Below are 17,197 nucleotides of genomic sequence, written 5' to 3' on the forward strand. Positions count from 1 at the left end.
TAGATACAGCCCACAGATAAAACTGAGGTTCGTTTTTCACATCAATATAGTATTGCTGGTGACTTTCCTGTGTCTATGCAATATTTATCATTGTCTGTTTAACATTGCTGCCTAGTCTTCTGTAGTCGTTAAAGCTTAGCTCTTAATCGTTCATTTAATAATGAAAACTGTCAGTCCATTTCTGCTAATGGGAGAGGGTTTAGTCTGACATGTTTGAGACAGTAGATACATGTACATGTGTATAATCTTCATCAGCTCTGAATTTCATACATTTTTAACCATTCTCAAATGTTGTATTGTTCCTGGTGAATTAACATACATGAAATTACATGAATACCAATGTTCCATAATAGATGTTTCATATAGCAAAATTATTATTCTTATATGCAAGGCTTGAGGTACTCTATACAAGTGTAAAAATGATACAGCCACAAGATTTTGTTAATGCAGGTACTCCAAGATAGGTTAATTATTTTCATTCTTTTAATGTCATTATACACCTACCGTTATGGAAAATCCAAACTCCAGTGGAAAAGTTGTAATGTGTTAAGTGACCTCTGGCATGCGTGTTTGTATAGATGTTTTATGTTGTTTTGTGTAGGCAAACCTCAGGGCCTGCAACCAAGACCTCCGCAATCATGTAACAGAACTGAGACGGGAGTTAGAATTACAGAAAACGGCACTACTCAGAGTAGAAAAAGAGAAGGTACGTTAACTAGGCAGTAGGTATAGACTAATAACATCAATCCTACAGATAGTTTTATTTTCTGAATTTTTAATAGTCAAATGCAAACTATAGTCGGGGCATAAAGCAAACTGTAAAGTGGTAATGTTTAGTTTGTGAGAAGTTTGTTTTCTTCAAATTTCACATGACTTTATTTCTTAAAAAAGTAAGAATTAAGGTGAATGCAGAAAATGTAGGTGTTGGAGAGAAGTTTGTAGTAGAAATAGAAAATTTTGGATACAGACTTCACTGACAATGCAGTGAATAACTTGTATTGCTTTGCAATAAGTGCATAATTCTCATTCCTAAAAGATTTTTATGTAAGAAATTAATTTCAGGTATGAATTGCAACACTTCATGCCAGCAAACTTTAAGATTCATGTGCGCATTTTTCACAACTGCTACATATTCATGAGGATATAGCTCTCATTAGAATTAGTAAAGATATCTAAAGCAAAAACATTGGAAATGCAAATGTAGTGTGTTGTCTTTATACAGGATGACCTTGTTCAGCGTGTCAAGAAAGAGATAGAAGTGGAGAGGAGTAAAGAATTAGAGAAGGTGAAACAGAGTTTGATGAAGGTATGTGTAGTGATGAAGCAGCTGTGAATAATCCCCATGAATAATTACACTCAAGAAGTAGGAGTTTTTTATTAATTTTATAATTGTTGAGTTTTTAATTGGACAAAGGACATTTGTGCAGATTTTCCTGTATTCGGTGCATTTGCAAGACTTAAGGAAAAGTGGACATTTTCACATGCCAAATTTACTGGTATGGAATTGCAGCAAAATTGAGGGATATAAAAGGTGGCAATGTGTTTTCATCACCTCGCATTAAGTATTAGAATCTGTCAACACCATTAAATGATCACCTCACATTAAGTATTGGAATCTGTCAACACCATTAAATGATCACCTCACATTAAGTATTGGAATCTGTCAACACCATGAAATGATATCAAGTTCCATATTTATTCCACACCACATTGTTCAGCTGTAAATTGAACTACTGGCTGAGTTTAAAATTCTGACATGTACTTCCATCGTACTGTGGTCAGCATGGACAATAGACATATAGTCAAAGAAATCTGAATGTAAAACAAAATAAAGCAAGTATACAAAACTTAAAAATTTTATGCTAGAATATCTGTTCATTTTGAGTATTAGTCTGATTCAAGGTAATTAAGATTGGAGCAAATGTCATTCATGGGTATGTCCACTTTTCCTTTCTGCATATGTATCATTCATTTCTCAAATCATTTTATTGTGAGTAAGATTACCGCCTGTGTACTTGCATGAGTGATATGATTTATAGCTGGCGTTCTTTGCCACAGTCACGAGTGTATTAATAAATGATCATCACGATATATCGTTGACTGCCCTATTTCGGTGACTGACCAGAATCGGTGACCTTTTGTTTACGTGTTCGCGTTATCGTTTTTGGTTGTAGATTGCGCCATCAATTTCGCCGTAGTGTTTGCAAACATATATAGAGTACGTCTTCAATTTTCCCCCGAAAATGAACTACTAGAAGGGGAGTATGTATAAAAAAAAAAAATCAACATGAGCACCCCAAAAATAAGCTAGCCCATTTACTTATTACTTTTTCAAGCAAACCTTCAAATTGATATAAAGTATACCAAAAGTCTAGAACTCTAAATTATGTTATGTTATTCATTGACGTTTAGTTGCACATTCTTCCTATATATACGTTTTAACAGTTACAAACTTTTGGCAAACCTATATCAACAATGGTCACCGAAATAGGTGAAGTCACCGTTTTAAGACCACAAAGTGACTTGTTTTTTGTTACGAAAATATATTCAATTAATGTACCAATGGAGTTGGAATTCTTAGATGAAAGTAAAGGAATTCAATTACTTTAATGTTAGGAGTATTGTTTATTTAATCCAAGTGATTAATGAGAAAATTGCGGTTTATAACTAAAGTCACCGAAAATGGTAAGTCGACGATATATAACATTCATAATATAGTGTACACTGATAACACTAAGTAATAGTTGTGCCCAATACTAGTAGTCCTTTGCCTGCAACTGCATTGAATATTGAATTAACTCAGGTACACATACAGTATCTCAGAAAAAAGTATTATAAGTGCTTGATTTAAGATTTACGATGAATAGTTGATGCATTTTGTGCTTTTTGCAGCAGGTTCCAGCACCCCAGTACAATGGCTACAATGTGCACAAGCCCAACAATCAAATGTAAGGAGATGGTAGCACAATGACACAAACCTGTAGAGAGTTTAGCACACAGCACAATCACAGTCCTGCAGAGAGTTCAATGTTTCTGTGTTACAGAGTAGGGCCCTATGAAATGTAATCATAAAGGAGGTCTTGTGTAACTGGATATTTTCACCTAATTCTGTTTCCTGTAAACCTTGAGCTCTCTCTGTCTGGGAATCAGTGTAATCATTCCGAAAGCTGAGTAAAGCAAGGGAGGTAACTCTTAAGATACATTGTATTTATCAGGAATATGAACAAAAATTGCAACAGCAGGAACAAAGCTATACTGAGAAATGTAAGGAGTACATAAGGGTATTAAAACAGAGAGATGAGGATTTACAAGCTGTACAATATAGCTATGATAAATGGAGAATGACTACTGACTCCATGATGAATCGCATGGAGGATACATTGTCGCAGTCAAGGTAGTGTACAATCATACTGTTCATTGACGGGTGATGGTCTGTGATCTAAAATATAAACAGAGTGTGGTATATAGTGACCTGAATTTACTAGTTTTGGTCAGAGAGAACTGCTGATCTCATTGGTCAACTCACATGCATATGCAGTATGAATATTTGAAAGAAAAAGAATTAAAAAAATTATTCAATGCGAATTAACTTTATGAATTTTTACTTCATTCTAATTCTTTGTTGTTTTTTTTTGCTTAGTCAATACAACAACAAGCTGGTGTCTACTCCTCACTATGAGTACAGTCCTCGGGATGAAGTTCAAAATTATGAGATCGAGAGACTGGAAAGGGAAATCAGGAGACTGGCAGAGGTATGTACTAATAGCAGTACTGATTAATGCAGGAGACTGTCGGAGGTACGTACTAACATCAGTACTGAGTAATGCAGGAGACTGGCAGAGGTAGGTACTAATTGAGTACTTATGTCCTATATCCCTGATGGTAAGGTTTTCCTGTTTTAGCATTTCTCACAAGCTAGCTAAATATAGCTCTTCCTCAGGGCAGACAATTTATTACTGGTGTACAGTAGCAGTTTTACATAATAGGTATCCAGCCCCACCCCCACCCAAGTGTTCTGGTTGATTACCCAGACCATTGGAGATTCTTTTTATCACACCTTAAGCCCTCCCTCCGGTTATTGATTTAGGTTGCTATATTATGTTGGGAATTTTGCTACCTGACAATTTGTAAACAAACTATGTAAAATTTACTACGTTTCAAAATTTATGTAATGGGTGATATCCACTGGATAAAGGAGTAAACATGTGATAAAATAGGATAATGACAAAATTCAGCTCTTGTTTATGCAAGGGAAATCCTACTACAAGTATATAGTTGGCTTTCCAGGGGAGGAGAGCTATCTACTAGAAGCAAACATGGCTTAGGATAATAGCTATTTCCAGGATACGATTCTAGTACATTTAATGTATGAACTTTTCTATTCTACATTTCAGAACCAGAAACAAATGATTCATCAAAATGCTTCAGCTGTAGAAAATGATATTCAGAATGAGAAGATGATAAACCAATTGAAGGCTAGGGTCATGCAGCTTCAAGATGAAAATATCGCTCTTAAAAGCAGTAAATTCAATTCCTTCTCTGTTCCCGATCTATCAAATCCAGCTCACTATCGTTCAGTAAGTACAAATAATAGAGACTAATCAATTAAAATTTGCTCAATGACTCATTAGTGATGTCCAGATTCTTGATTTTATAGTATGACGGGAGGTAACTGCTAAAGATTACATTTGAAAATATTCCTTGATTCTAAAGTAGAGCCTTCCTTTCAAGAATTTATTTCAATCATTTTTCTTTTCATTTGAATGCTTAAAACAGCTTATAAGTTAACTAACAAGCTCATATCATTTAATATTTATTGTCTTAATGAAATTTTTATGAATTTGATTAGCTGAAATATTGGTTTGATTTTTGCATCAAAGAAAACCTGATTTTGACTTCATGTTGTGTATTGATACATCATATGAATTTGAAAACAAAATCATCTTTTATTATTTAAACTTGGTGTTTTAAACTTTTTCATCAATGCACATTGATGGAGTTTTCTGTCCCATTTTTCCTATGATGCCATCAAGAAAAGAATTATAAGATTCATTCTTAAATCAGACATATATAGACTTGATTTTCATATGATGCATCTCAGAGCACATAACCCCAAAATTCAACAGTGAAATTGTGATACAAAAATAGAATTATCTCATATTTTATTAACTTGTGCACCTAAATACATCATATTAGGTAAAAACTTAAGAAAAATAACAGATTTTCACTTGTTAAGAGTTTTGTAACAATTTTACAACAGAAAACATAAATAATTTTATAATTTAAATGATTTAATGTTTAAACTACTCATGACCTGCTGGGGGGGGGAAATCACAAAATGGTTTTGAAATTCCTCATTATCTTGAAAACTATTAGAGTTATATCTTGGGCATACAAAAAAAAACCCCATAAATAATCATAATTGCCAGTATATATTTTGCATTATAATCTCTAGAACATGTACATGTATATACACCCATATTGATGATATCAAATTTTACAAAAATATACCTCGTAAACATTGAAATATATCAAGCAAATACAATTTTATAATCAAGAACAATAAATATAATATATATATATATATATATATATATATATTTCATTGAAAATATCACAAAGCTGATAGAGTATACTCGACTAGTTTCTTAACGTCTTCAAAAGTAAAATAATTCGTCAAAATGCTTCAGAAGTACCCCTGAAGAAGTAAAGAAAATAGTCAAATATTACATAGATAATGCATGTAGTTGTGGATAACATGGAAAATTTTCACCCTGAGAAAACCATTGTCAACCGAGGCGTAGCCAGAGTTGACAATGGTTTTTCGAGAACCCCAGCCCTCAACTACATGCAATATTTCTAAAATTATTGTGAATGTTATATAAACATTAAAGCAGAAAGACTTGTTTGTATCACTGTTATGCAATGTATTGTATATTAATGCAGGTATTCATGTGATGTCATTCCTAGGACATCATATAGCGGGACTAAACTGCAGCTTTGTTTATACGATATAAAGAATGTTGATAAAAGTCAAATGAATCAATAAAATTGCATGTTGCAAGTAAAATTAAATTATGTGTGTGTTTATGTATACAGTTGTATAGAGTCTCTCTTTTTTCAGACTACATACCTGCACCAGCCTACACATCGGGAGAAGCTAGCCCACTACCTAGAGCACAGATCTAAGGAGGGGGTGATTGACAGCGAGACTGTGGCTGACCATCAGAGATTGAACAGGAACATGATTTCAAAGAAGATGGGAGAGGTGACCAGGCTACAGAACTCGCTGACTGACCAGGCCAAGGTATGCCATTGTTCTGTACCGATCACTGATACTACTACTGTGCTCTCTCTGGGAAACTTTTACACAGGCTTCAGCTTTGCCCATTGAATTTTTTAGCAGTTGGTGTCTTCATTCTGCATTTTCTACTGTAATTTTTGGTTCCCTATAGTCTTTTATATGGCACTCCAATGCACTGTTCCAATGCATGTGCTTCTTACATGGTGTTTGAATGCTTGGGGTTGAAGATGAATATCTAGAAATTTGTCAGTAGGCAAATAAAGCTGTGTAAAATTTATCCTATGTGCTAGAAAAATTTAGTTCTATTATGTATATCTTCTTTAATACTTATTTAGATCAAGTTCTTTTAATTTCTGGAAACACAAAGTTATATTACACTAAAGTATAAACTTGGTATTAATCTAGACTTCTTTTTCTGTTAATTAATGTTTTTTCTCGAGTATTTAACTTTTAATAAGAAAAGCTTTTATTTAAATTGTTAATTTCAAAACACATACTATTTATGTGTACACGTACTATTTATGTGTACTAGTTTAATTTGCTATGGAATGTTTGATTTGGGATGTTTTCTCTATTACAATCTTTTTTATGATATCAGGAGTACTATTAGAATGCCAAAGAATCAATCAAGTGGTATATAAAGCTTAATTTGGTTTTAAAGGAGATGTTTGAATCTAGTTCTAAACTGTATATATACGAGATTCTGTGTTTGATAATACTAAAAAGGTATTTTTAGAATTTGGGGATATGGGAATCCTATGCAATTAGTCAGCGAGACATTAACGAGGATCCAGAGAAAGCATCCTAAAGCTTAGCTTATATGTGGATTTAGATACTGAATAGGGGAATAATTTCACGGGTTGTAATTTTCGCGGTTATTTCATTTTAGACACATTTGCGGGTTCATAAATTTGCGGATTCGAATCACTATAAGGGCCCCCCTTTTTTAAACACATTGTGTATTAAAGAGCGGACTGATGACTAGATTGAGAGGAGGTTAAATTCCCCTAAGACATTCCTTAGGAATGCGTCCGTTTGTGCATCTGCATCTGTGCACGACTGTGGCAGTCTGGCGAAAACTGACTCCGTCGTTGATGCTGGCTGAATTTCCTCTGACGCGGAAGCAGCCGGGCCGAGGGGGAATGTGCCTTCAATCGAATGAATCAGGAACCGTCTTTGGCCGACAAGAATGTCGGCCTCCTGCAGAACGTCGGCAGTTAGCAAAGACAGGGCCTCCATGCTGTCATAGCCCATAGTAATCAATGTGTCGGTCGTCAATTCGGACAGTTTTTTGGCATGAGCCCAGCGACGAACAGCTTCCTCACTGACACACATCGTGATTTCCTCTTCTTCACCTGGCATGATTAGTTTTTAGGAAAGTCAACAAAGTCTATTGCTAGCGTGTAGAGTCTATTGAGCACGGGTGGAGCATGTAGAGCAAATTGACAAGTCCGCATACTCATTAGGGTAATAGAACCAGCATCCGTCACACATAGCGGAACAGTCCATAGCCACGAATGAAAGCGCACTTTGTGCAAAATCAGCCTCAAGAATGATATCGTAGAGTCTTAGAACTTCTTCCTAGAAAACCACGTACCAATCTGGTATCCTATAAAAGTTCCTGACGTACTTGTATGTTGTAAGGCGCCCCCCTCCCCCCCCCCCCCCCCCCCCCCCCCCCCAAAATTTTAATTTACGACTGAAGTGGCCTAATGGTTCAAAGAATATTTTGAAAGTGACGCTAACTTGAGATGCTTAGGTAAAGAATAATAATAATAGGCATTTGATTGGTCAATTAATTGTTTGTTTTTTTTAATTTGACACAGATAGAAACTGATTGGTTATTAATTATGTATATAGGTGGCGCTCTTACTTGGACAACCAATCTGATAGGTTGTTGATTACGTACAGTATATAGGGGGCGCCCTCAATTGTCCCTAGGGGGTCCCTCTCAGGCTTAGAGGGTCTTGATTAAAAGGACAAAAAGGGGAGTCTTTGTTTTGATTGGTTAAAATCATAATAAACAAACGGGTAATGGTGCCCAGGCAAATACAAGATGGCCACGGTCGTAAATTAATAACAATTAAATTACATTTAATATTACAAAAATAAAAATATTCATGGTTTCGTAAATTTGCGCATTTGTCTAGACCCCGTATATAGCGAAAATTTCCGCCGTGATTTATTATCCCCCTATACAGTATATATGCATGTAACATCCTAGAGCTTAGCTTATACATGTGTATACATGTTCCAAAATATATCTTGTGCTAATGTAGACATTGTATAGTTTCAGCAGGTTGTGGTGATGGTGCTTGCATGTTTAAAGCTGTATGTGAATCAACTGCAGTATAATCTGGCAACTATGTAGTACAAGCTAATCATATAAACATTGCTAACATTGGCTTTTCACTTTTTTCCTCTCTTCCTTTAATTGCTTTATATCATTTATTATGAAAAAATGCTAATTTAAAATACTTTTATATTAATATGTATATTTATATATATAGAGAAAAAACCGTTTTGATTTAGTACAATTTATGATGCAATATATGTGTACAAGCTAATACGCAAAGAAATATTTATTATTCTTCAATGTTTTAAATTCAAATATACCCAATAAAATATTTCGTATTCATTAGTCAGAGAACATGTGCTGATGTTAGAATGTTATTTGGGTTTCTTTCAGGATTTGATCCACCTTAGTAAATCTTACCAACAGCTGAACAAGAGGTCCCCATCACCTGTCAGAGATCTCAACACAACACAGTAACCATGGAAACTGTGTACATTGTTGTTAAGATTTCTCCTATGTTTGTTACAGGACCTGATCTACCTGGGGAGGTCGTACAATCACCTGGACAGGTACTACCATCCCAGAGAAGCTTGGTATTCCGTTCATGACAATAACCATTACTGATTGTAATCATGATCGTAATAACATTTGTTAATCATGATCATGATTTGAGTATCTGTTATATATGCATTACTATAGTTATATATATTTCCATCATTAGGGTTACATTGTCATCAAAATGAATCTATATATTATATGTTATTGCAAATATACATACAGTATCGATATGTAAATCATTGTTTTGATTATATCAATTTCAACAACTGTGCTTGATTTTTCCCCAATAGCAATTTGAAACATAATCATGTATGTAATATATTTTTTTCATAATCCCGTACATATACTTGTGATATTGATTTTAGAAAGTGTAATTATACAGTGTGTAATTGTATGTTCTCAATAATACATTGACCATAATGCTAGATTTTTGCAATAATGTCATCTAAGCTGACTTTTTTTAAAGAATCATTCTCTTGAAATATGTATTTTCAATATTTTATGTTATATTTTGTTCCTTGTGTGGTTTCTTCTTTTCAAAATTTTAAATAGATTGATACAAGAAGGATAAGTAGTACAGGTCATGACTCGGAGATATCTTACTAGTGAATTATTCATTATATAACGGATACATAAGTTGTACAGCCTGTGACTCGGAGATATCTTACTAGTGAATTTTTCATTATATAACAGATACACAAGTTCACCCATGCATCAAATGCCCATCTTCATGAATTTATCAATGTACATGTGTGAAACTCTTGATATGATTAATGCATGTTAATGTATGTATTCGGTAGTGAGGGGAAAGAAAACAAATCAAAATGATGTAGAAGAGGTTTTACGTGTACACCCAGGACTTTTCTGTAGCTTGATCCGTCCACACAAATATCAGTATATATCCTATTTATTTTAGAAGAGTGTCTATATATAGATTCTGTGCCAAATTTTTCACTTTTGGTAGTCATACTTATGTAGTAACTGTCGTAGATACTAGTACACTTGAGAAAGCTGGATTCAGATCTGATATTTTTTGCTGTAAATTTGCTTTGTAATGTAAGTTGCTTTCTTTGTCGTTTTTTTTTTTTAAATTTACAAAAACAGAGAGGTTCTTCTCTGATGATCCATCAACAGTCTGTGATATTTGGTTCCGTCCATATGAGGAAGAAATAGTGCTGTGTCATAGGTTAGCAATGGCTGGATGTGTATATGTGTCCCTGTGTTGTAGGTTAGCAATGGTTGGATGTGTATGTGTCCCTGTGTTATGGAGATGCAGATGACTGTGTATGAATGAGAGCATAAAATAGAATTTTGCAATTAATCATTATTAGCTAGGTTTTTTTTTTCCTTTCCTCTTTTTTTTTTAATTTTATGCATTATATGCAAAATTTATTTATGATATTATTAATATATATTATATATAAATAAAATATATGTTCAACTTTATTGGGTTTTGTGATGCTTTGCAAGATACATATTGGAATGGATTAAGCTGTCAAAGATCAGCATTTGAAGACATAAATTCAACCTTGCAGTAGGTTTTGCTTCAGATACACAAAATGAGGGTACCTTGCACTGGGATCTTGGATGAGTGTTTGCAGCATTGATCCGACATTTGGTAGTCTGGTACAATGAACTGTAATGTTACTTCTGTCTTGGATGAGTATTTGCAGCATTAATCCGACATTTGTTAGGCTGATACAATGAACTAGCTGTGATGTTACTTCTATATGCAAGCAAGCTTTGTTACATTTTGAAATTAGAACACGGTACAAGTGTATTTACCCTCTTTTATTGTTGGAGCATTCACTTGATAATTGTCGATACTTGACATGCCCTATGCGTGTATATGATGCCAGATGGTTATATTGTGAATTGAAGTACTATGTATTTTCATTAAATGTAATGAATCCGCCCTGGATAGAATGCCAATCCCTCACACATTAACCAGACTTGGACAGGTACAACCACTGTCATGCCAGCATACTCTATGTAGTGTGTTAGCGATTCATGAAAATTAAGCCGGTGTGAAGTGTTGCAGTTCATTCCTCATGTATTTTCAAAAATGAATTTTTTTTTTTATATTTACATTCTACAAGTGCACTTTTATTTCTGTCAGGATATTCCCAGCAGTTGAAATAGATGTACTATATTTATCAATATTCATTCGCACATCGCTCACAATTGTAGCGCATTCATGAGGAAATGGCTATCATTACAATTTGTAAAGATATCAAAGCCAAAAACATTGGAAATGTGATTGCATGGCTAACAAGCCAGGGATGAATGATGACCACGCATTTGGCTGAAACAGTCCACAAGCATGTGATTAAGCTTTAATGTCACAAAGGACTATAATTTCATCAGACGCTAATTACATGATTTCTGAATAGGTTTCAATATTCAGAAGATTCTAACAATATGTGAAACACTGATGTCCCTGGATTACAACATTTAGGAAATGATTGTCAAAATACATGTAGGTCAGAAGTCAATTTCAAGGTCACACAGTCACTAAATTTGGTACAATTGAAAAGGTCTTCACGAGAAATGCACATGTTAAATATGAAAGCAGAGCCTTGTGGTTTAAAAGATATGGCATATATTAGAATTTTCTATAAGTAGGTTACCAGGTCAAAGATTTTGGTACTAATGGAAAGGTTTTGCAACAAGGAATATGCATGCCTAATATGAATGCTGTACCTCTTGTGTTGTAAAAGATATGACCAAGGTTAAAGTTTTTAGCTCACTCAAGTGAGCTTTCCTGATCGCCTGTTGTCCGTCTGTTAACTTTTCACATTTTTGACTTCTTCTCCAGAACCACTTGGCCATTTCAACCAAACTTGGCAAAAAGCATCATTGGGTGAAGGGCTTTTGAGTTTGTTCAAATGAAGGGCCTTGCCCCTTCAGTAAGGAGATAATTGCAAAAATAAGGTGGGATCAATTAAAAATCACAAGAACCACTGGGCCAGAAGAGCTGAAATTTAGACAAAAGCTTGCTGACATAGTGCAAATTCAAGTTTGTTAAAATCATGGGGGGGGGGGGGGGGGGGGGGGGTAGGATGGGGCCACAATAGGGAATCAAAGTTTTACATACAACTACATAGGGAAAATCTTTAAAAATCCTCTTATCAAGAACCACTGGGCCAGAAAAAGTTTACATTTACACAAAAGCTTCCTGACGTAGTGCAGATTCAGGTTTGTTAACATCACGGACCCCAGTGGTAGGTTGGGGACAGAATAGGGAATCAAAGTTACATATACAAATATATAGAGAAAATCAAGAACGATTGGGCCAGAGAAGTTTACATGAAAGCTTCCTGACATAGTGCAGATTCAAGTTTGTTAACATCACAGATTCTGGGACAAGGATGGGGCCACAATAGGGTATCACAGTTTTACATATAAATATATAGGGAAAATCTTCTCAAGAACCACTGGACCAGAAAAGTTTACATTTACAAGAAAGTTTCCTTTTACTGTAGAATCATTTAAATTCGTGGGGCCCAATTTTCGTGGATTGCTGAATTTTTACGGGTTCGTGGGGACGTAATTTCGTGGATTTATATATTTATAATATTTATTGTATATATATATATATACAATAAATATACGAATATACTATATATACGAATATACTATATATATATATATATATATATATATATATAGTATATTCGTTGAGGATGTAATTTCGTGGGTGGGGTGTACCCACGAAAATTGAGCCACCACAGAAATAATGATTCCACAGTATTTAGTGCAGATTCAAGTCTGTTCAAATCATTGACCTTTACAAAATGACCCTGAGTGACCTTTGTCTGAAAGCCATTTCCCTAGTACTTTGTGATATATAATCAAAAAGTGTTGAAATAAGGCACCTTTTTCTTATGTAAGGTATATGTTCTGAGTGCCCTTGACCTTTCCAAAATGACTTTGGTCCAAAAACCCTGTCTCAAGGAATATTTGTGATCACTTATGATAAATTTCTGATGAAAGTTTACAAGATGGGAACTTTTATATCAAAAACCATTGAAATATGGAACTTATATGTTCTGAGTGACCTTGACCTTTCCATAATGACCTTAAAAATCTTGGTCCAAAATTCCTTGTCTCAAGAAACATTTGTGATCAATTATACCTAAAAGCGGGTTTATTCTGCGGATCTAAAATTTGATGATTTGCTGATTCAAAGGTATGCTAATAATTTTAGCAGAATCCATTTTGGCGGACAGGAAAGAGTTCTCCCTTTCACATACTGAAGTTGCAGTTGGATGCATATTTGGTGAGTGAAATTTTGGCGGAAAGCTATCTAATTGCTAAAATAAGCCAAAATTATAATCCCATGGAAAAAATCCACTATATGGTATCAATTTCTGATGAAAGGCTTAGGAAAGATGAGCTCAGAGGGACGGACAGACATGATGGTGACTATGCACCAGTCCCTCGAAATTTTTCAAGAGCATAAAAAAGCTGCATTTTTTGTATTCACTGCAAAACAAAACTACTTTTGTATGAAACAATAAATCCACAGCAATTGGCAAAACAAGGAGCAAACTACTGCTCTATTATTCAATATTTTTAAAGTTTTAATCTCAGACTTTGATTGTGGTGTCACTATTCTTGATCTTGTAAACTTTCTAAGTAAATCAGAAGAAGTGACACCACAATCAAAGTCTATTGCAGATGTCACATCCCTGTCTTTCTGTCATTTTTAAATTGGGTGGTAGGGAGCTTATCATTTTTCTAATTGAGCAATAATTAGTAAAATGGCACTCCATCTAGGTTACATAGGAATTAAATTCATTGTCGAAGTCCAATTAGGGGTGAATATGAACTTGCCCCGAGTTGCACTAGTTCAATATACTCCAAGGAAATAAATCAGGGGTGTATAGGAATTTACCCTGAGTTGTACTAGTTCAATATATTCCAAGGAAATAAATCAGGGGTGTATAGGAATTTACCCTGAGTTGTACTAGTTCAATATACTCCAAGGAAATAAATCAGGGGTGTATAGGAACTTACCCTGAGTTGTACTAGTTCGATATACTCCAAGGACTGGGAGCTAGTGTATTGAACTACAACTCTGGGTCAATTCCCATAACCCACCCCTCCATTGAATCTAGAAAACTATAGAATCCTGATTCTCCAGTATAATGAAATTAAATGAAGAAGATCATTGAAAGAGACTATATTCTGTATTTTTTATTAGGAATGTATAATAAAATTTTAAACATGTAACTCTGCAATATATGCATGAATTTCCTTATCACAGTTTATACAGAGTTATACTATAGATAGATATTGCTGATTGCAGAAACCATTACCTTATATTGCTATGACTTTAATGATGAGTATTGTAATAATTACAGATCTTGTCTCTAAATACAGTATTGCATTAAATCAAATGTCTCTATGAGGCTCTGTTTCCATCCACTAACAATCACAGAATGCTCCTAAGCTTCTACAATTAAATTACTATAAAAAGAATCTCTGAGACCTGCTCCTTGACATGAAAAGTCTACAATCACAGGTATGAACAAGGCAAATATTCAAGAATCCATGCATGCTCTCTGAAATTCCCAGGTTTGAAAATGTCACAACATTCCAAGATTCAGAACTTGTGAATACTAGCTACCAGTTTTTACTGCAGGTGGGGACCAGTCTGTTCAGTTAAGTTCTTTGAGAATCCGTTCAATTTTGGGATTCACTTCCACTCCTGTTAACTTCCACTTCAGAGCACTAAAATCCGCACATTCTATCTTCTCCTTTTGGTAGTCTGGCTGATCCACTTGTTCTTGGGAACTATTTGAAAACAAACTCAAAACTGAGATATTAAGCACAAAATAGACACTGGACTGGCAATTCATATTCCATCAATTTTCTGATTTCAAAATTTGAAATAATACCACTCAAAAATATTTGGCAAAATACAAATCTATAGGTTACATAAGCTAGCTGTGGTAGATAGTTGATTTCATTTTGGAAGGAGATGAAATTTTTTGTGTATATCCAACTTTGTGGTAACCAGTTTTAAAGTTATGAAATCTTTACATAAAACTGCAAAATCAAGACATCCATTTGGTTAGGGAATGTAAGATTAATTAACATCATTTGAAGAAATTTACTTATATATGGTGCAGGGAAACAAATGCTTTTGTATATTCAAATTTTGTGCAATGGAAGATGAAGTTTTTCTTGATAGTTAAAGGTGATTAGTAGACATTTTTATACACTCCACTGGATATCAACCAGCACATGGTTGTACTTTATGTAAAGGGGAATAAAACACACAGCATCAGCTAGAACACAGGTCTTCCACAGAAACATGGAGGTGTTAATAATCAGGGTTTAAAGTGACACACTGTTAAATCTGGCATGCTACAACACCATAACTTACTACTGTTCAACACAGAGGTAGTATTTACTTACTCACTGCAAGAAAGAGGATCGTGCATGTCAATGAACTTTTATTATGCAATCTGATAACAGGGAATTCTGTCCTAGGGCATTGAAAAATGATGAAGAATCCATAGGACTTGATTAATAGTTATGTGGCTGAATACCTATCCATAATTAATGCACGAGGTATTGAATGAATAACTGACTTATGAATGGAGAGTCCTTCTTATGAAAGATTTATAATCATATGATGCTAAAGCTGAAAAGGGTGAGCCTTTAAATCATATGCACAGAGGGCAATTAGTATAAAAAGTCTAGCTAAGGACACTGATTAACCACTATGAGCATTCAAAACACCAACATGGCTAGCAGTCCCAATTTCTATCTCTAAAAAGAATGATTTTCCCTTATATTTTATCAATAACGAAGGACTACATTCAAAATCTGTAGACTATAAGTGTACTTACACATGTGTTGAACACATCAGCCTCTCTGCCAGGGCAGCCATTGCTGAGAAGGCGTCCTGGTCCACTTTTGTGGTCTCTGTAATGTCCAGAAGTTCCACTATTCGCTTGTAGTCATCTGATGTGATTGTGTTCACTAAAACCATTGTCATGGCCTTTTCTAAATCCTGGATGGAAAGAAAAGAATTTAAAATGTCTAAAAAATTATTATATTTCATTGCTTAGGATTCATTAATCAGAAAAAGAATTAATACAAGACCCACACAAAAACGTTTGTATTGCACAAAAGACAATTAAAAATAACAAGCCATTAGCTGTCACCATAATACAAGTACCCCAAGCAAGCATTTCTCCTGGTTATCGACCTTGTTAAAATATAACCTTGGATCTGGGACCATGGCACCCACATCTTTTGGTTATAAGCAACCTCTGTGTCAAATATGAGCATACTGCTTGGATATAAGCTTTTTACCAGTGACCTTGGACAAATGACCTTGATTCGTAATTAAGACACACATTCTGGTCATATAAGCACCCTTTGTGCCAAGTATACATCATGTTCTAATGTCCACAAATATTTGTAATGTGAGAAGACCAATCAACAAAGGATTGAACACGATGATTCTATTGTGACACCCCATCCCACCCCTTAACTTTGTATAACTTTACTCCTGCCACTATGTCAAACTTCTAAAAAGATGCTTGAAATTTTGAGCTCAAACAAAGGGCCAAAACTCGTGTTTCTTTGAATCAATTCAGGATATTGACATACCTTGAATGGTATTGCACCAGCTGATTTTTCTCTGTGTTTCATGTAGATATCCTGATACAGCTTTTTCCGTCGTCTTTTGATGACGCAGAAATTTTTCACATAATCTAATGGGGACATTTCTGGAAAACATTATATAAATCAACCTTATATAAGCAGATCAACAATCACTGTAATCCATTAGATATATTCTTAGTGGCCAGCATTAAATCAATCTAGAAATATTGCAATATTATATCACGACAGTTCTACCCAGTAAAGAGGGTACTTGAAATTCTTTCCATTCCCCCATCAATGTCAACTTACGTTCCAGTCGTGCCATGTCTATTGGCAATGTGAACCTACTGGACTGCTGAGAGAGAGCTAATCTGCCCGTCACCCAGGTAGTCTTTTGGACATTTTTCTGA

At 34.7% G+C, this 17,197-nt stretch overlaps 2 protein-coding genes across 57 annotated transcripts in view; one reads left to right on the forward strand and one right to left on the reverse strand.

The window, feature by feature from the left end:
* Window positions 1-10,604, forward strand: part of LOC125675218 (trichohyalin-like) — an 86,660-nt gene extending 76,056 nt beyond the window's left edge. For 9 of the 16 annotated variants that reach the window (XM_048912786.2, XM_048912768.2, XM_056165202.1 and 6 more), the window contains 8 exons: window positions 4-27; window positions 602-706; window positions 1,223-1,306; window positions 2,893-2,948; window positions 3,641-3,752; window positions 4,395-4,577; window positions 6,125-6,307; window positions 9,129-10,604. In XM_048912786.2, coding sequence (XP_048768743.2) covers window positions 4-27; window positions 602-706; window positions 1,223-1,306; window positions 2,893-2,948; window positions 3,641-3,752; window positions 4,395-4,577; window positions 6,125-6,307; window positions 9,129-9,224 — 843 coding nt within the window. In that variant the 3' untranslated portion in view covers window positions 9,225-10,604. Of the gene's footprint in view, window positions 1-3; window positions 28-601; window positions 707-1,222; window positions 1,307-2,892; window positions 2,949-3,215; window positions 3,592-3,640; window positions 3,753-4,394; window positions 4,578-6,124; window positions 6,308-6,902; window positions 6,938-8,993 lie in introns of those variants that run through there. The other 7 variants (XM_048912797.2, XM_048912746.2, XM_056165163.1 and 4 more) reach the window with 7 other exon arrangements.
* A 3,736-nt stretch (window positions 10,605-14,340) lies between these two features.
* Window positions 14,341-17,197, reverse strand: part of LOC125675297 (uncharacterized) — a 44,150-nt gene continuing 41,293 nt past the window's right edge. For all 41 annotated transcript variants that reach the window (XM_056165420.1, XM_056165382.1, XM_056165369.1 and 38 more), the window contains 4 exons: window positions 17,097-17,193; window positions 16,794-16,912; window positions 16,025-16,188; window positions 14,341-14,960 (listed from right to left, as the gene is read on the reverse strand). In XM_056165420.1, the coding sequence (XP_056021395.1) occupies window positions 14,825-14,960; window positions 16,025-16,188; window positions 16,794-16,912; window positions 17,097-17,193 (516 nt within the window). In that variant the 3' untranslated portion in view covers window positions 14,341-14,824. The remainder of the gene's footprint in view (window positions 14,961-16,024; window positions 16,189-16,793; window positions 16,913-17,096; window positions 17,194-17,197) is intronic.

This window comes from Ostrea edulis, chromosome 1 (assembly GCF_947568905.1).
Source record: "Ostrea edulis chromosome 1, xbOstEdul1.1, whole genome shotgun sequence".
Taxonomy (NCBI): domain Eukaryota; kingdom Metazoa; phylum Mollusca; class Bivalvia; order Ostreida; family Ostreidae; genus Ostrea; species Ostrea edulis.